We start from the raw sequence: 20,529 nt of genomic DNA on the forward strand, positions 1-20,529 counted from the left end.
TCATAGAGAGAGAGAATTAAAGAAATATTATCCGGTATCGCGCATTCATAGGAGTTTTATCTATCCCCCCCTCCGCCAAGTTAGGAACGACGCCCTTAGTTTTGACCGCATAAAGACAAAACCGTGACTAGTGCATCACCGCGGCATTTCTCCAATATTGCGCAAAGTCCTGATTGAGACTTGAGAGAGAAAAATCATAGTCAAAGAAAGAACTGAACATACGGATTGATGAGGATTTAAGTTTTACATCTTAAAAAGGCCTTTTTGCAATTGTATTAAGAATATTTAGTTCCAGATTGATTCTAAATATTATGTGAATTTACATGAAATATCTTGTTTTAGAGGTAAAATGTAGTTTGGCACCTCTAGGTGCAAACTATTACGACATTTTACTGCATTGGACAAAGATTTAAATTCTTTGAGCAACATGCCGTCAACTACAGGAACAAACGTTATTCTGTATATACAGGTCAGTAAACTGGTTTAATTTTCATATATTTTTCATACTTCTATATTTTCAATAAATCCTTTGGTTTAGTAATAAATAATTTTAATAATGCAATTTAGAATAAATAAATACGTAAAACTGCAGTTTGAACTGGGTACTTGGGTCTGTCCTAGTATACGATTTTTGGCCCCCCCCCCCTCCTATCAATTTTGTACATGACCATTTATTTTTCAGCAAATTTATTATTATTTATTTTTTTGTTATTTAGGGACCCTCGGCCCCTAGCCTGTCTTATCGGCGCTCGGCCCCCTAGCCTGTCCTAGCCGCAGTCCAAAAATCGTTATCTAGTTCAGGAAATTATCAATATTGAATTTAGTTGGCTGGGTATTGTATAGCAGCCCTTCTCTCTCTGCTCATCACTATCCCGATGTCCATGCACCAGGAGAATTTCAAGGTTATACTAAATACAAATTTTAATGGATTAATTCAACGTTAATCACTTTATTCAGAGATCGAAACTTTTGGATATTGTCAATCTCGTTATCCAATGTTAGCACTTTTAGAATTGAGGATCAATGCTTGATCTCTTAATTAAAGTTGTTCCGTTAAGGTATGACCAACAAGGGATATCGAAAAGGAATTGCATTAATCCGTCGATCTGCATATTATTAAGATAGATGCTTGATCCGTTAGTATATACAACAAATCTGCATAATATGGAGATAAATGCTTGATCTCGAGATTCTAAACACAAAAGTTCTGTTTTCTCGAAAGATAATCGTTAACTCTTGGTCAGTGTTTGTGATCCGGATCCGGTATGTTTTGGCTCCCCGAATCTGGGTCTAAGTGCTGATATTATTAGCAACAATACACATTAAACGTGTTTTGTTCTAAATAAACCACCAATGTTTACCCAAAGATCGGTAAGACTCCATGTTCTCCTAATGGTTCTGGTTCAGCATAAGTGTATCTAAAAAGATGAACACCTAAATGAGCTTGATCCAAAAAGATGGGATTGGACATGTAAGTACTGCTTTTGGTACCATGCCAGGGGTTCAATTGTAAACAATTCGGGACACTGAAGATAAGTTTTAATTGTTAAAATCTTCAATTTGTGAGCAGACTTTAAAATATGTTACATATCTGCAGGGTCACTGCTTGTTGTTCTCTACTGGTGAGTGGAGGGAAACTGACGGTCAGTTTATCGTCGACTGGGCCAGCCAAGCGTAAGTTAAAAAAAAGTATTCTTTGGGCCTGGGGTATCTACTCTATTTATATAAAGTTGTAATCTCTGTCTGTCTGTTCGTTTGTTTGTCCCGATCATAACTCAGGAGCCCCTTGACCGAAGTCCCTAAAATTTTTATTGGAGAACTCAATAGGACCACGGGAATGTTCTTAGTTTGGGTTTGAGATTTAAGTTGAGTTGGTTGAATTTTATCGGGAAAAATAGCTTAACTCGCAATTCACGATAAAGCGCCCGGGTAAACGGTGGGACAAACCATGAACAATCTGGGCAACTGTGGGTTCACTATATTTATATTTTAAATGGCGCATTTCCCTCTTTTGATTCTTTTTTAACTGTTTAAAAAATCTTAAAGAATACATCCCTAAGATTTGGGGAAATAAATAGTTTTTATTGTTGAGGCCGGGGGAAATATTTGCCAAAATGTATACACTTACCAAAATGTAAATTATTTATTTCAACTCAATATGTCTAGGTATTGTAACTACACCATCTTCGTGGGAGTTGTTATGCTGGTTATCTCGGCTACACAGATTTACAGGTTTTTTCCTTTTTCAGTTCTTTTTACCCTTTTATCAGTTCTTTTGTTTCTTTTGATTAGTTTTTTTCTTTTGATCAGTTCTTTTTCCCCTTTTATCAGTTCTTTTTTTTACTTTTATCAGTTCTTTTTTACCGTTTTATCAGTTCTTTTTACCCCTTTATCAGTTCTTTTTACCCTTTTTTAGTTTTTTTTTTCCTTTTGATCAGAGCTGAAAAATTTAGAATGAGATATCCTAAATCCCGATTACTTAATCTGAGTATTCAATGGACACACTTTTGATTTTCTTCTTAAACCATTCTTTCTTGGATATAGTAGAGAAAAATTAAAATCCGATTTTTAAATTAGAGAGTTCCTCCCGTTTCTGTATATTAATCTTAAATGGCGTGCAAAATTTCAAATTTATCAGCTTCACATACGCGACTTTGATTGGTTGAATTTCGACTTTTCAGGATACAAGTATAAGACTAGGTTAGTCTTGATATTAAGAAAAAGAGAGGATTAAGTGTTAATCTCGATATCCACCATTCTAAAGTTTTCAGCTCAGTTCTTTTTATTCTTTAATCAATTCTTTTTTCCATTATGATTAGTTAAACATTTTGATCAGTTGTTTTTCATTTCTATCAATTTTTCCCTTTTATCAGTTCTTTTTTCCTTCCCTATATATTTCATTTTATAGATTTTTTTGGTTTCCCACTTTTTCTTTATTAGTTCTTTTATCCCTTCATGAATTATCTTCTTTATCTGATAAAATTTCCTTTTTAATTGTTGATTCTCTTTACTGCTTTTCCTCTCCTTTATCCTTTTATCTTTCCTTTGTCAGTTCTTGTTTCTCTCCGTAATCTATATATAAATTTGGCTGGTCTGTCTGTTTGTCAGTCTGTCTGTTTGTATCCAATAAACGTCAAAACGGCTGAACCGATCGGGCCCAAATTTTTTGTGGGACATCTAGGGACCCCAGGAAAGGTTTATGAATGATTGAAATTTTAAATATTTGTCTCCATCAAAATTCGATCGTCATTAAGTTTTTAAAAATTTTGAAAATCCACGAATTTTTTTTGTGAAAATCCGCGAATTATTTTTGTTTTGTTTTACGATGTACACAAAGAGAACATGTTCACAATTAATTTAGAAGATAGGCTAGTATTTTACATTTTCCTTCAACCGTTGTTATCTAGCTGTTCTTTCATTTTTCCTTCATTTATTACTCTTTCGATACTTTTTATATTATTTTTATTTTACCTTCTTCTTTACTTCAGAGTCTATTAATCTCAATCCTTGTCAAAATCTTAAGTCTCAGTATTTTTTTAATCTGCATTTTTTAGGTTTGTCTGTTTATATTTATTTTAGTTTCTTAATTTGATTTTTTATTTCTTTCTATTAAAATGTACAATAACGGCCTAAGGGTTACCCTCTAAGGATGAGAATATAAAGAGAACCGGAAACCCAATTAATATGACAATCCCTGGGCTAAATTAGTATTTAAATAGCTTTGCAAAGAAATGAACAGGTTAACAATTCAGAGAACCGTGATTATAAAGAAACAGTCAGTATAATGTCTGTATAGGTGTCTCTGAAGTCTCATCTTTTGTTGATAACCCTTTACATGATTATAAGGAAACAGTCAGTATAAAGTCTGTACAGTTGTCTCTGAAGTCTCATATTTGTTGATAACCCTGTATATGAAGAACTCCAGTATCCATACCCTACTACCTCTAAATGTCTTCTTGTTACAGACTGTCTAAGTTTCTGTGCAAGGGCAGAGACAGCAGCTTCCTCACGGCGTTCATAGATGTCATCACCAGTCTCTTCATGTCCGGGTTTGTATTCTTCTTTCAGACTTTTTTTTTAGAAAAAGGGATTAAGTTCAAGGTAAAAATTCATTCATTTAAATGTTAAAAGTATCCTTAACCGGAAATTTTCTGCTAACTGTACTGTGGAGTGGACCCCCGCCCCTCCATGAAAGAGCAACCTCACAAGATTTAAATGCCGCACTTTTTTACTTATATTTGTGCGAGTATAATTTGAGTGTATGTTATCAGGATGACCCTAACAGCTGCTCTCTTCATCACCCTGGGATTCAACACCTGGTGTGGAGAAATGACAAGAAGGTGAAATATTTAATAGGTTTGATTAGTTGCTGGCCAGTGGTATATATTGGGGTTGATTGTGTGAATGATTGATTGATTTTTGTTGTAGCCATGGATTCATGATTCCATAGTTACAACTTTCTCATGGACCCGAAGACTTACTCAATTATTACATCACCCTGGTTGGTTGGTTGCTTGATAGATTGTTTGTTAGATTTTTAGCTTTCCGGATTGATTGATTGTTTGATTAAGATATTGTTAAATAGATTTGTTGTTTGATTGATTGTTGGTTGATTTCTAGATTTATTGATTTGCGGTTTGACGGTTTGTTTGATTAATTGATTATTATTTCGATTATTTTGTTGATGGATTGATTGGTTGATTTCTTGATTGGTTGTTAGATTTATTGATTTGCGGTTTGATTATTTGTTAAGCAACTTTTTCTGGATAGATTATTGGACTTTGAATGCAACCGGCTATTTTGCTATACTTGTTCAACTTTAATTACTTAGATTAGGTTGGGGTTTTCATGGTCTGAAATATGATCTGTTCATATTTATTCGTGCTTATTCAATACATATATTGAATTATCATATATGTGTATTTTGTCAAAAGAAATATTGAGCTTATTTTGATCTTTCATCCTGATCGAAATAACATGTATTAAAAATGTTTCTTGATCAAGAACCGACTAAAACATTATTGAGCCCTTAACTTTTTTAACTTTTTTTATTCCTGACTGATAGTTTGATGCCATTTCTCCGCCTCCTGCTCTCCAACCGCCACCGCTGCTACACTCCGCCATTTATGTGCTCCATTCATGCACATAGAAAATTGTTTAAATCTTATCTATATTATGCTGAACCAGGGGAGCTCATGTGTAAACAGCCTGAGCTATCTTGTAGCTCCCCGGCCACAATATACTCTTAATTGTCTGTTATTTTCAATTAGCATTTATATGTATGTACATTGTATAATTTGTGGCCTAATAAAAGATTTGATTTGATTTGATTTGATTTGATTTGATTTGATTTGATTTGATTTGATTTGATTTGATTTGATTTGATTAATTGATTGTTATTTCGAATATTTTGTTGTTTGATTAATTGATTGGTTTTGAGTTGACTGATTTATTGATTGTTTAGGTTTGAAAGCTGCGCTGATGCTACTGAGAACGATATTGCTAAGGCCGACGCTATTGACCCCCAGGGGTTCTACATGCAGCTCTTCGCTGCACAGTTTGGGGTCTGGCTATCCTGGACTACATGGTCAGTTTTAACATGTTTATGATTAGACAGAGTTGCGATAAATATATATATTTCGGTTAAAATCACAATAAATACACTTAAATTTTATAATTTATAAATAACGGGGGAAGGGGTGGGGGGTGGGAAGATGTAAGATGTAAAGTAAATTTATTTTTGAAGAAATAACTATAAAGTAACAATTGTGCTTGTGTGCAATGTAATAATTTATTTCAATTAAATTTTACAATATTTTTAAATTTTGAGACTTCTATATTTGTTGTTTTTCATTCTTTCTTCTAGATCGTCCATTCCTCGTCCATCCTTTAATCATGCTTCGGCTAATTGTGTGTTGTGTAGTGCAGAAATAATTTTGATTTGTAACGATTAATTATTAGGATGGGACTGCTAGTGTTCTCTGTGGTGAAGCTGTGTAAGTACCACCAGCAGGAGAACATCAGGGTTAGCATGGCCAAAGAGAGGAAGAGGTTGATCAAGGAGGATCTTATCACGGAGGTTCCGAGGCCGGGCAGAGACAATCCTGCACAGGTACTTTTCAGTCTTATGCCGACCTACGACGGATCGATATAATTTCTCTTTGGCATCCCATAATGGTCACTCCTTGCGGGGAAAACTTTAATGTAGAGATCAAGCATTTATTCTATAGTGCCCACATGGAATATCGAGATAAAGATATATATATATATAAAATATCCTGATTTGGATCCAGGTGCAGATCCTGATCTGGATCCAGATTTGACTGATTTTTCCCTCAAAATTTGACTTTTATTTCGATTTAGAGAAAGTGTGTTTAAAATTCCACGGGCAACGGCGGGCACGTCAGTTGGTATTAAATATGGATGATGACATCCTCCAAAGACTAAAGAATATTCTAGCCGATAATTGTTTAGGAAACTTCGATAAAAGTTGGAGGAAATCGAGTTGGAACGAACGATGTGGATTTCCTGGAGTAAAAAGAGAATGTTCTCTGCATTTACGAAGTATTTCCATATCATCAGATCCATTGCTTTGTTTTCAAATTAGGTTTTATTCTCTGCACATCCTGCACACAACCCTGGAAATAAAAATAAAGTTTATCGTCACAAGTTGTCACTTATATATTCATTTTGTTTTAACACAAAATCATTCATAACAGTGTTTAAAACCTTTTATTATTTTTAATTAAATATTTGGAATTTTGTCTTCATTATTTTACATATTTCACTTATTGTAGTTTTATTTCATTGTCTAGAGTTTTCAATTCAACTTCACCTAAAGGACTTTAAAACTGAAGATCAAAAAAGTATGAGACGCAAAGTTTTTGAACCTAAAATGTGTCCGAATTCCATAAAAATTGAATCAGAATCTGGATGAAAATTTTTATCAGATTTAAAATATAATCTGAAAAATAAATGTAATGTATGTTTAGTATATGGCGTGCATGATATTTTTCCAAAACTAAATTTTACCTTGCCACTGTTCAGAGAAGGTTGGGGGAGGGAGGGAAGGCATGTCGCAAAAATCGTGGAAACCTGATTTTCTGTAAACCTGCTGTATGCTGTACATCATTAATGATTTAATGTTTTAATGATTTAAATAAAATTTTTTAAACAATTTTTACATCTTGGCCATTTTATTTCACGATTAGTTTAATTTTGATTGCTTTTGACAAGAACTTTCGGGGAATGCGGCTCGTGCGCAGGTTCTATGTGGTTTGCCTTCCTACCCTCATTGAAGGAAGATCAGTTAAATCCCTGAAATCTTCCTTGTAAATTGTATTAGATGTAGTTATATAATTACGTATATTTGTAGTCTGAATTAAAGCCCAAATTCCAAAGAATTGAAAATTTTGTGAAGAATAAAATTAAATTTTTTCTCAAAGCCAAATTTAAAAATGAAATATTTAATTATAAATGAAAAGTAAATTTGTCATAAAAAATGTCAAATTACTGTTCTACTGAACATACAAATGTTCTACTAATCTGCTATGTATATTGTATATCAATACAAAACAATGTTATTTAGCCTCATTAAATTATTAGTTACCTTGGCAATTATGAATTTTAACTTTGATTATATCTTCTATTTTATGATTTTAAATCTTTAATCCCTTTTTTATGTATGGTGAGTTGGTGACTCTAGTAAGTTCTTTTCTAACTTATGTAATTTTAAAAATGTACAATTCATGTTAAGGGGTGTAAATGTAAATGTATGTCAATGTATGTCAGTCATCAAACATTAATGTGGGTTCAATTTGACACAAAAGAAGGGAGAACCAATAGTATTTTCTTTTTAAATCAGCCAAGGAAGAGAATTTGGGATATGCACCCCTTTGTATTTAATCTGTGTGTTGTAAGTTCCAGATGCAGGATGGATTATGGATCAGAGATTAACCTGGAGTATGTCGAGCTAGGGGGTATAGTTGGAGTATTCGTTAAACTAGACGCAGCTCTTATAGACGAGCATTCTTTAGAAAATTTACTCCACTCTACTCAACATCAGGTATTAGTAATAGTATTAGTAATAGTATTAGTATTAGTTATTGCAGGTAAAGACAGGGTTGACTCGTTTCCACTTTTTGAAAAACGATCGTTCCGTTTTGAAACGGCAAAGAAAAACGAAAACGAAAATCGTTTAAAAAAAACGAAAGTCGTTTTAAAAAAACGATAGTTTAAAAAAAGATAGTTTAAAAAAACGATAGTTTAAAAAAACGATCATGTTTCGAAATTTAAAAACGGTCATCTTTTAAAACGATCGTTTTTGTTAACGACGACCCTTCGTTAACGACCTTTTAAAGAGAAAATACATTTTTATGTCGGAAAATTCGAGGCCAGAAAACATTCAGGTTATTCCTGAAAAAAAAATTGAAAATTAATTGTCAGAAAACTCAGATTTATTACCAAACATTAAAAAAACGATCGTTTTCAAAAAAGATAGTTTTTCGTTTTTTGTAAGTTCAAACAAATGGATCATTTTTAAAAACGATATTTTTTTCTAAAAGCAATTCGATCGTTTTTTAGTTTAAACTAAGGCATTTAAAGGCACCTTAGTAAAATAAACATTACACTTTATAAATTAAAGGTCACATGAAATAACGTGAAAAGTCCCTTTAAAATGTACTTTTAATTTAGATCCGTCTGATTGTCCGTGCCTGCAGGGAGGGTAGTACCCTGCATAGAGAAGCGTATACTAAAGCAAATGAAAGGTAACTAAGAATAAAATATAGGCTTCTGGAAGGGTTAAACTTTTTACTATAAAAATTGCATTTTTTTACTATAACAAATCATAAATCCAGCGTCAGGTTTGGAACTTTCATCCCCTGAATTAAATATTTAATGGTTTTATTAAATAGATTGAACCCACTTTTGAAAAAATAGAAATCTAAATAACCCTTCTCAAAGATTCTCTGTTCAAATTCTCAAACGTATGGAAACATTTAAATATTTCCGTTAAAAGCTCCCCTGCCCCTTCTCAAAAATACTTTTACTTTATTAAAGTAGAAAGTTATGCAAAAATAATGACAAGAGCCTACGAAGTGCGCAGCCCGGGCACTTTAGCGAGTTAAAAAAAAAGTTACCTAGAACTTTCTAGATAAAGTTACCTAGAACTTTCTGTATAAAGTTACCTAGAACTTTTTTGAAAAAGTTACCTAGAACTTTTTAGATAAAGTTTAAAGTTACGTGAGGACAAATTATAAAATGTTTATTGTGAAAAACAAGATATTTTCTTAAACTTCTTAAAGGGACTGATAAGGAAAAATTATTTAAAATTTGGTGATGGCGATGGACCAAACCTCAAAAATAGGAATAGGCTGAAACCTAAGCATTTTATGAGTTGATCGAGACTTATAAGAGTTCTATCTGAAGTTCCTGTCTCGGGAAATTTATATAAAACTGTGTATTTATACGAAAATTTATAAATGTAAAATTTTCTATAGAAATCGTAGGTTCAAACAATCATATTCAGCAAATACGCAACCAACCTGAAAACGACGATATCCGAGAGGGGGCTGAGCACTACATAGCCCCCCCTGAATACGTCTCTGATTTTGATGTTTCAATTGTGTTGGTTTAGTTAAAAACCATACACTGTCCCTTTAATATATTTGTTAATTAGGAGCAGGAAGAACAAGCTCTGCCACTGTAGATATTGTGATGACGTTTTCTATTGCAGGTAGAAATTGTTCCCTTTTTTAATTTCTTTTCCATAAATGATGTATAGTAATAAAAATTATGGTAATAATGAAAATAATGATTTTAGTATTAAATTGCTAACACATAATGGCATTGAAATATGATAAATTTAAATTTTCTTGGTCTGTGTTACTGTAAAACGTATAAGGCAAAAGTTTTTAAGGCAAAGGTATCATACCTTCGCGCTCGAATTCTGGACGAAAAATCGGCTTTTTTCTCCGACCACAGTTGTTTTTGAATAGTAGAACTAATACTAATCAACAGCTAATAGACTTTTTAGTTTACCATGAAATTACCCAAATAAGTGAACGGTCCCTCTAAACAAATATAACAAATTAAATATTGTTAAGTAGGTGGATAGTTTTTTATCTCATTGCTATATATCTTACTCCGAACTCAAATAAGTTAATTCGATATCAATATTTAAAATGCCAAAAAATGCTTATTTATATTTAACGATAATTTTTTAGAGCTGATCTTGCTAATCATCAGAACCGTATACATCCAACCCTGCCAATCAGGTTTTTAAATATATGCTTGCTGTAATAGTTATCAAAAAACTTAAACGAAATCTGCAAATTTTATATTTTTCTTTGCCACCATTTAGATGGACTGTAAAGGAAAAATGAAAGGGGGTATATGATGAAACCTGAGAATCTCAGGCGTTGAACGGTACATATAAAACATCTATCTGATGTTCCTGTCTCCTGATATTGATATAAAACTGAGTCTTTATACGAAAATTTACATATATGCATTTTTGTATAAAAGTTATAGATTTAAGAAGATCATATACAACAAATACGCAACCAATCTGAAAACGACGGCATCCCACAGGGGCCTGAGAATCTCGGTTTTCTCTTATTATAATTTTTTAATTTTGCATTTTTAATAGATATAATTGATAATATAATTACATATAGTCCGTATTACGTCACCAGACCTTCAGCCATTGGCATTGTAGTATCGTTGTCACGTGATACAGACGTAAATCGCGTGACCAGTATACTGCACTGCCATTGGCGGAAGTCTGGTGACGTAATACGGACTATATGTAATTATATTATCAATAATAAATATCAAAAATGCAAAAAAAATTATTATGGGAGCAAACCTGAGATTCTCAGGCTCCTTTGGGATATCTTCGTTTTCAGATTGGTTGCGTATTTGTTTTATTATGATCTGCTTAAATCTACAACTTTTATACAAAATTGCAAATATATGAATTTTCGTATAAATTTGACACAGTTTTATATTAATTTTATATTATTTTATATTTATATTTATTTATATTAATTTATGTGCATTGCTCAACGCCTGAGATTCTCAGGTTTCATCCATACCCCCTTTAATTTTTCCTTAACAGTACCTTCAAGCCGTGCTTTTAATCCGGATCCTGTATCCGATTCACAAGAATACTTTCTAAATTTTGATTTGAGTAACATTGCGGAAGATATCTTCGTTTTTTTTGTATTGAAAATGTGTCGAACGACGATAATTTCCTTCCTTTCCTGCAGCAATTAAAAATAATTAAATTATTTTATGCTAAACTATAAAATCTCAGTTATCCATGATCATTTAAAGGGAATGTTCGCGAAACTTGAAAGGGGGAATTGGTATACGTTGAAAGATATTCGACGGATTGCTACTAATCTTATATCTGTAGCGTCAATAATGAGAAAATTGTTAAAAACGACTCTTACCGAAGAACATAGCGTCCATACAAATTCAGAAAGTTGCAATATTTGACTTGGATCGCAAAAAAATTAATTTAAGTCCAAACAAATCATTCAGATATTACAACCTATAATCATCGATTTTTTTCGACGAATTCGTTTATTGTTGAAATTTCAAAACATTTTTATTTTTTATGATCTGAGAGTTACTTTTGAAAACGTTTAATCCTGTTTTTGATAATGAAGACGATATTTTCATATTTTCCAGGAATGTTCGAAAATCCAGAGCCACCCGTGAATAAAAAGTTGTATGCGCAATATAAATTAAAAAAGTAAAATTAGCGATCACCATCGAAAATATTTCGACGTAAGCCTATATCCCATTTCATTTTTTGCGAACACTCCCTTTGATGGTTAGCGGGCAACATTGTGAATCTGACATTCCCACCAATATGTAGAATGTGTGGGTCTCTTAAAATTATGTGGTTGTCAGTCCCTTAAAAGTTTTATAATATCACTTTTAAAGTTACATTTAAAATTTAAAATTCAAGAACTCGGAAAGAGTTTATTGGATTTTGTTAAAAAAAATGTTGAGGAATCCGAAATTTAGTTCTTTTTTTTAAGAAGAAGTTTCAAATTAGAAATGTTAAAGATCTGGGAAGAGAGCTAGGAAACCTTGTCCAACCTGCGGCAGAATGGTTCTGAACCTTGCACTTCATATCAGGTTTAATTTTTTATTATTATTATTCCAGAGACTGAATTTGATTAAGTTGAACCAGATCACTTAACTATCTACAGTACACATACAAATCTGTAGTTATCATCTATAGGACATGGGATCAATAATTCAGGATTTGTCATTGTCTTGTAGATGAAATCTACACTGTTGAACCACAGATAAGTATTTGAATCGACTGTAGGTAGTTCAGCGATCTAGTTCAAGTTCACTTTTTTAGGCTACAAATCTGGATTTTAAAGGTATTAATTCATTGGATAATAGAAAGTAATTACATTTTTCTTTGATTGTTAATGTCCAATTTATAATTTTAACCTCCCCCCCCCCTCCCTCTTCTTACAAATATATAATAATAATAATAGACTGCTACTACCATATCCCCCTCATTATCATTAATCAATATTAAACTTATTTTGTTGCATATCATACTAGCCTAAGTGCCCGTGGAATTTCAGAAACAAAATTTTTCTTCTCGAAATTAAAAAAAATATCGATTTTTTTGCCTATTTTACCCCACAGGGTACCCATGGGTCCCCTTAAAAAATTCAGCCAATTTTTCCCAGCCGTTTGGCCAGCTATAGGTAACATATATATATATATATGTACCAAGAGCTAGATATGTGGATGAAGTAAAGCATCTTAGATTACATCATAGCGCTGCAAATATTGCCGTTGAATTGAATCTTGTTACATATTGTACATTTTTAAAGGAATTTTTTTAACAAACCAGAGAAATCCCAGATTAGTTATATCGTAGTTAAAATATAATTAATTCAATTTAATTTCAAACTGATCTTCACGCAAACATATTCAAAATTGAATATTTATCTTTTTATGATGTTTGTACTTTGGAGTACAATAATACGGACAATATTTGTTCCATCAATTAATAATTTTGCACCACAACTCTACTTTGAAAAATTTGAACAACCCCTTAACTTCTTTATTTTAGGACTAAGCACACAACAGATCCAGTCAACTATACCTCGGGCATTGCTCAGTGCAGGGAAATAAACCGTTAAATTACCCCCGACTATTTAATAATTATTTATTATCATTTAACATGGCTGCCAAAAAGCATTATCATCTGCAGTTTTGGCAAAATTAGCAAACACTGAAACCGGAGGGCAGAATCATTTATACTAGAAATCAGCATATATTAACGCAGAATAGCACAAATAAGCATTTAATGAAAAAAGTAAACTATTAGGACGTTTTAAATGTGAAGCTAAAGCTTACCGCGTCTGTTCATTTGAACCTCAAAATGTTTTGAATATGTGATATGTTTAATTTTTAGCTTCAAATATTTTATTTAAATGAAGTATATTTTGTTTATTTAAAAATAGTGGTGGAAAAGCATAGTTTAAAAGCAAAAATATTTTAAAAAGAAAAAATAAGTAGAAATCATTTGACTTAAAAGCATGTTCTAGAAAAATTGCATCGAGACCGGGGGTCNGGGTTATATATTTATGGGTTAATCCCTTCTTTTTGACGCCAAAAAGGGTAATGTTACATCGTCTATACGCAACATCCCCCTTACTGAACTTCTGACCTACTAACTTTCCGACCTACTGCAATATCTGAACTACACCAGCTGTTTATTTTTGTATTATTTGAGGGTTAGGTTAGGTTAAGACAGTTTCTGGGCCGAGCGCTGCGGCTAGGACAGGCTAGGGGGCCGAGCACCGCGGCTAGGACAGGCTAGGGGGCCGGACGCTGCGGCCACAAGTCCATATAGTAACGGTAAAACCACGTGCTAGTAGGTCGGATGTGTAGTATAGCGGATTTGGCGTAGGTCAGAAGTGGAGTATAGCGGGTTTGCGTAGGTAGAAAAATACACCATCAAATAGGAGAGCACTGAAAATTATTACATTTTGATATTTTGATTAATTTGAATAATTTATTTAAGAACGGTTTTCTATTATTTACAGACAATGTGATGAAACCTATTCCGTGAACACTGATCATGCTTCTGTGTGCAGGTTGGTTCATTAACGGGAATATTTGCTTTTTTCAAAAGTACATATATTTTAACATTTGTCAAAAGCACGCATAATTTTCTAATGTTTGATACATCTAAGCTAATTAACGACAGGAATTTTGCGAAATTTATAAATATTTTCATAACATCGAACTGTTAAAAATTTAATAAATTTTCTAAAATTCTTGTCCATGATTTTATTTTAAAATGAACGTAAAATATTGATGAAAATCATGATATTTACTAGAAAACTCGGGTTCCTGTCAAAAATTATTATTTAGACAAAAAATGTATGTTAGTGGCGAGAATGACTTAAAAAATTGAAAAAGAAATTAAAAATTTTTAAGCAAAATTGATGTGTTTCTAATCCAAATGCTCTTTTTTAGATAATTAAACAACCTCTTTGATATTTCATTGTTTGAAATAGTATCCAGTCCTGACCTATCATTTATTAAGAAAAATAATATTTGAAAGAATTTTTCAGAAGTTTTCTTTTTTGAAGTCGGATCGGTTTTAACTTTCAGAATTTAGAGTTGAGAACCTTTTCTAAAGTAAAAATATATTTAATGTTCTCAAATAGACCCAACTACTCAATAATACACACTGAAACCGGAGACTGAAACCCAAAAAACTATAATAGATAGAAGACTTAGTTATGATTTCAAATAGTTACCATCAAACACAGTAATTTCGTAGTGTACACACTAAACAGACCAATTTCATTTGCTAATATCTAGATAATGGAAAAACTATTTGCATAAAAACATTTATGCGAATTAGAAGATTGCATAAATGTCGTCTTCCTTTTCCAGAGTTGTATGGGGCCCACCGTCCTAATTATGATATTTTAGACTATCCCCGACATGTCCTGATTGCAAGAAAACGTTCTCTCAATGGAGGGTGATGAATAAACACAGAAAGATTGTTCATCAGGTCTTTCATTGATCTTACTCTTTATATAGAGTTTTATTAAACTACAAAGCATGTTATCTTACAAACAAGCAACAACAATTTGCAATTTAGCTTTGACCCGCCTAACCAAGGTAGGTTGTTATGATTGGTTGGTCCAAAATTTGTCAACGAAAAACGAAAATAATTTTAAAAGCACTGTTAGCAAGATTGTAATATCTTTTAGTCAACGAATTGAAAATTGTCTTTTGCTAAAGCTTTTTTTTAATCTCCACAGAGCATTATTAATTATCCCCCCCCCCCCGTCGGGGTGGTGGGTGTTTTTTGAAAAAAATAAACCCGAAAAAACTATGGTGAATGTTCGCGTAAAATGAAAAGTGATTGAACAGGGGCTATCCCTTTTTTTAAAATACTCGTTTTTAACCGCTTATTTCCTTCCAAAGTTTTCTACAAAATATTAATATTTTAGGGTGAAAAAATTTCATGTCAAACCTGCAACAAAACCTACCATGACACCCAGAGCTTGAAGAAGCACATGGAGGCGGTCCATCTCAAGATTAAGAGGGTGTGTCCACTATGTGCGGCAACTGTTACAACCCTTGCAGGGCATATGAATGCTGTACATGCAGGTAGTTAAGAAGTACATGAATCAGGGAACAAAATGAAGGAAAAACAGATTTTTATTAGTTCAAAAGGATTGAAAAATAGTCTCTTGATGACTAAAAATTATTTTTCGAGAAACATCGGTTTTCTTGAAAAAAAATGTCTTCGCATTTTTACAGGGACACTTTGAGGTGGGGGAATTAAGGGGGTTAGGGGGAAATAGAAATGATCTCCGATTAAATTAAAAATGTTATTGTTCAGATAATCGGAATTTTCCGTGTGTAAGCTGTGATAAGAAGTTTAAAAGTAACTATGACCTGGCGAGACACCGAGACAGTGTACATCTAGGACAGAAGCCAGCCTGTCCTATCTGCGGCAAACATCTAGCAAACCTAAACCAGCATATCAGGGTTGTACATAAGTAAGTACAGTACACAAACATTTAAGGGACTGTAAAAGTACCTTCAAATGACCCTACATTTAAAGAGAGGAATCATGGGCGTATTCAGGAATTTTTCTAGGGAGGGGGTGACCGTTCAAAACCAAAAAATGCATGTAATATACATAATTTTAAGCTCGCATGCAAAAAATCAGGCTCCTAGGACAATGCTAAGTTATGTTTATACACTGTTTAAATTTCCCGGAGATTAATACGTGTTATGCCCCCCCCTTTGCAATGCAAATATTTTCAAATTAATTTAACCAGAGGATTTTATTCCAATTTTTGGCGATAGTTTCGTTTATACCCTTCAGGTTACTTAGGCCCTCTGAGTCGCCGCATGCTGCAATGGGGGCCGAGTACTGCGGCTAGGATGGGCTATGGGGCCGAGCGCCGCGACTAGAACAGGCTGGAGGCCGAGTGCTGCGGCTAGGATAGACTTGGGAAGTTGCCGCTTGGGAAATTGCACATTTGGGAAGTTGCCACTTGACTTGGGAAAATACCTGTGGGAAGTTGCCACTTGGGAAAAATTCTTTGGGAAAGTAACTAACATCTTTTAAAAGACATTGAATGCTTGAATGATTGAACAATAAATTAATTTGATAATTTTTGATCAAAATTTTTTTCTTCATATTTTTGGCTGGAAACGCATAGGTCTGTTTTAATTCAGACTCCCCCCCTCTCCACTTTCCCGTCGTTTCAGGAGATTAAGGCCTGGAGAATAATTTAATTGTTGCTAGGTTGCTTCAGGAGAATAACACATTTTCTGGTTCAGATACAGGTGCAGGAGTGGTGGGAGGAGGAGGAGGAGCTGGAGCTGGAGGTGGAGGTGGAGGAGGAGGAGGGGTAGAAGATCAAGAACATCTTGTCCACGAGAACGTGTACACGCTTCAGCAGAGGGAGATGAGCGAGGAACAGCTGATAGCGCAATATCTAAGCAAACAGTCTTTCAATCTACCATCAAGTAAGTTTTTAGTCTAAGTTTGTAGTCTCTAAATCTTATTTAAAAATAAGTTTATAGTCTTTTAATCTACCATAAAGTAAGTTTATAGTATTTCAATCTTCTATTAAGTAAGTTTATACTCTTTCAATCTACCATAAATTAACTTTATAATCTTTCAATCTATCATCAAGTAAGTTAATAGTCTTTCAATCTACCACAAATTAAGTTTATAGTCTTTCAATCTATCATCAAGTAAGTTTATAGTCTTTCAATCTACCATTAATTAAGTTTATAGTCTTTCAATCTACCATTAAGTAAGTTTATAGTCTTTCAGTCTACCATAAAGTAAGTTATAGTCTTTCAATCTATTATCAAGTAAGTTTATAGGCTTTCAATCTACCATTAAGTAAGTTTACAGTCTTTCAATCTACCACAAAGTAAGTTTATAGTCTTTCAATCTATCATCAAGTAAGTTTATATTCTTTCAATCTACCACAAAGTAAGTTTATAGTCTTTCAATCTACCATCAAGTAAGTTTATAGTCGTTCAATCTATCATCAAGTAAGTTTATAGTCTTTCAATCTACCATTTAAAAGTAAGTTTTAAGTCTTTTAACCTTAAATTAAGTATGTTCAAGTAGTCCCTCAGTCTACCATTAAAGGGTTTTTAGGCTTTCAATCTACAAAAAAGCTAAATTTTAGTCTTTCAATCTACCATTAAGTAAGATTCTTAATATTTAAAATCAGAAATGTTGTTGGTCTTTGAATGTACAACAAAGTAACCGTTTGTTTTTATTCTCTAAGATTTGGACGAAAATTGACAAACCAAATCTGAAGAAATTGGTTCCTTTTTTGTAAAATTGAGTTTATAATAAACATTTGTCCAAAAGTTATGAAGAAGTAAAATGGTTAAAATATCAATGTGTTCTGTTGTAGATCCTCTGAAGCAAGAAGTTCTCAACGATCCAATGATTCTGTGTAAAGAAGAGCAGGCTCTTGCAAACCATTTAGATCAGGAGCTCATGGGACAATCTAGACAGGACAACATGGGACACCATAGACAGGACAACTTGGGACTCAGGGGACAGGATAATCTAGGGCTAAGAGGACATGACAATCTAGGGTTAAGAGGACAAGACAATCTGGGGCTAAGGGGACAAGATTTGGGTCTAAGGGGGGTACATGACAATCTGGGGCTTAGGGGACAGGATGGCTTTGGGCTTCCGAGACAGGAACCTTTGGTGAGCAGCAGGCAAGATATGCTTGGACTTGGTAGACAGGAAATACATAGATCAAGGCAGGAAATGCTGGGATCCTGTCGGGACGATGTTTCATCACTTCGTCATGATATTCTCGGCTCAACCAGGCATGATTTGTTGGGACCAAGTAGACATGAAATGCTGGAATCTGGCAGGCAGGAAATTCTTGGATCTAGCAGACAAGAACTGCTAGGATCTATACGGCAGGAAATGCTTGGGTCGAATAGGTTGGATGTCCTACCTCCAAGACAGGAACTCCGACATACCCTGGAGATAAACAGACATCCTGACCCACGAGGACAAGGGTTGGAGAGGATCGACCAAGAACTGGAGAGACATGGACTAGGACGGATATCTCATCAACAGAATCAATCTCGGCATCTTGGTCTGAATCAGGTCAGGGTTAGTTAATATTGTTCTCATTATAAATACTATGATTAAATATTATTCAACCTAAAGTCAAAGTTTTATGTGCTGCAAGCTACGTTAATAAGAAAGATGTGATAATACCGAAAGTTTTTTTTATCGAAATTATTGTTTCAACTAATTTTGTATGCATTTTTATTTAAAATATGAAAAAACCATCTGTCAACAACTTACAGGGTTACCTACAAAGGATGAGACTGTAAAGACGAACCAAAAACATTTAAATTATGACGATTTGATGTTTTATTTTTTGTTTCTGTCTTCAATTTGGTAATTTGATGTTTTACTAAATGATTAAGCACAGTAATAAGCCAGTTTGGGTCTGACAGGAACCCTTAATGTAAGAAGAGGGACTAAATAAATTCATTACTGTCCTCTCTGTAGTCTGTAGTCTCATCCTCATTGGTAACCCTATATCTGATTAATCCTTGACTATTTGTTTATAGGTTGATAATAAGCTATCTAACGAGCTGGAAACCCTTCTGCCTCGCAACTATCAACCTCCTCTTATGTCAACAATGCAGCAGCTACCCTCCTGGAACCTTCCATTGTCAAATCAAAACAAACAATAATATTTGCAGTACAGTACAGTACAGTACAGTACAGCACAGTATATGTCCCCTCCTGGAACCTCCATTGTCAAATCAAAACAAACAATAATATTTGCAGTACAGTACAGTACAGTACAGTACAGTACAGCACAGTACATGTCTCTTCCTGGAACCTTCCATTGTTAAATCAAAACTAACAATATTATTTGCAGTACAGTACAGTACAGCACAGTACATGTCCCCTCCTGGAACCTTTCATTGTCAAACCAAAACAAACAATAATATTTGCAGTACAGTACAGTACAGTATATGTCCCCTCCTGGAACCTTCCATTGTCAACTCAAAACAAACAATAATATTTGTAGTACAGTACATTACAGTACAGTTCATGTCCCTTCCTGGAACCTTCCATTGTCATACCAAAACAAACAATAATAGTTGCAGTACACTACAGTACAGTACGTGTCCCCTACTGGGACCTTCCATTGTCAAACCAAAACAAACAATAATATTTGCAGTACTGTGCAGTACAGTACAGAAACCTTTCTACCTTGCAACTATCAACCTCCTCTTATGTCAACAATGGATTAGCTACCCTCCTGGAACCTTCCATTGTCAAACCAAAACAAACAATAATAGTAGCAGTACTGTACATGTTCCCCCCCCTTTAACCTTCCATTGAAAATCAAAACAAAAAATAGTAATTGCAGTACAGTTAATTGCAGAACAGTACACGTCTCCTCCTGAAACCTTCCATTGTCTAATTAAAATAAGGATAGTATTTGCAGTACAGTACAGTACATGTCCGCTTCTGAAATCATGTGTTGTTTAATTAAAATAAGAATAATATTCATCAGATGAGGCACGCATGGACAAAAATTTGGAGCCGTTATTGTATCCAGAAGAAGTTCTGTGTCTATACATTCTTTGGAATGCATAATCTATCCAAATGTAGCTCAGTACAGTTTATATTTCTTTTTAGAAGTATAATCTATGATTATCATGCATTCAGTACGGGGAAGCACAGTACATCGAAACTAGAAAGCTTCTTTTACAGCCTAAATTAATATGTAATTAATGATTTCTTAATAATTTTACAGATAATATTTCAATTCTATCAAATCTATGCAATTATGTTGTAAACTGTTAATTTTTATATTGTTAGTAAAAGTATTAACCCAAATTTTGGAATCGACTCTGAACAAATATTTTGCAACTAAGATAATAAAACGAATTTAGCGCAACATTAGT

At 33.5% G+C, this 20,529-nt stretch overlaps 3 protein-coding genes across 3 annotated transcripts; all 3 read left to right on the forward strand.

Moving 5' to 3' along the window:
• Positions 1–315: 315 nt before the first annotated feature.
• LOC111714574 (transmembrane protein 179-like) lies at positions 316–7,920 on the forward strand. The gene is made up of 9 exons (XM_023489713.1): positions 316–469; positions 825–902; positions 1,598–1,674; positions 2,167–2,232; positions 3,966–4,049; positions 4,272–4,340; positions 5,465–5,587; positions 5,962–6,112; positions 6,475–7,920. The coding sequence occupies exons 1-9, from the start codon at positions 428–430 to the stop codon at positions 6,535–6,537; spliced, it is 753 nt and encodes a 250-aa protein (XP_023345481.1). The 5' UTR covers positions 316–427; the 3' UTR covers positions 6,538–7,920.
• LOC111714573 (zinc finger protein 271-like) lies at positions 7,758–16,107 on the forward strand. The gene is made up of 10 exons (XM_023489712.1): positions 7,758–8,065; positions 8,695–8,768; positions 9,680–9,736; positions 10,227–10,277; positions 12,085–12,156; positions 13,121–13,174; positions 14,100–14,150; positions 15,001–15,082; positions 15,528–15,687; positions 15,923–16,107. The coding sequence occupies exons 1-10, from the start codon at positions 7,775–7,777 to the stop codon at positions 16,084–16,086; spliced, it is 1,056 nt and encodes a 351-aa protein (XP_023345480.1). The 5' UTR covers positions 7,758–7,774; the 3' UTR covers positions 16,087–16,107.
• Positions 16,108–16,817: 710 nt separating this feature from the next.
• On the forward strand, positions 16,818–20,461 carry LOC111714571 (uncharacterized). The gene is made up of 3 exons (XM_023489710.1): positions 16,818–17,064; positions 17,979–18,697; positions 19,174–20,461. The coding sequence occupies exons 1-3, from the start codon at positions 17,004–17,006 to the stop codon at positions 19,297–19,299; spliced, it is 906 nt and encodes a 301-aa protein (XP_023345478.1). The 5' UTR covers positions 16,818–17,003; the 3' UTR covers positions 19,300–20,461.
• The last annotated feature ends 68 nt before the right edge of the window (positions 20,462–20,529 follow it).

The sequence above is a fragment of the Eurytemora carolleeae genome, unplaced genomic scaffold (genome assembly GCF_000591075.1).
Source record: "Eurytemora carolleeae unplaced genomic scaffold, Eaff_2.0 scaffold1595, whole genome shotgun sequence".
NCBI lineage: Eukaryota > Metazoa > Arthropoda > Copepoda > Calanoida > Temoridae > Eurytemora > Eurytemora carolleeae.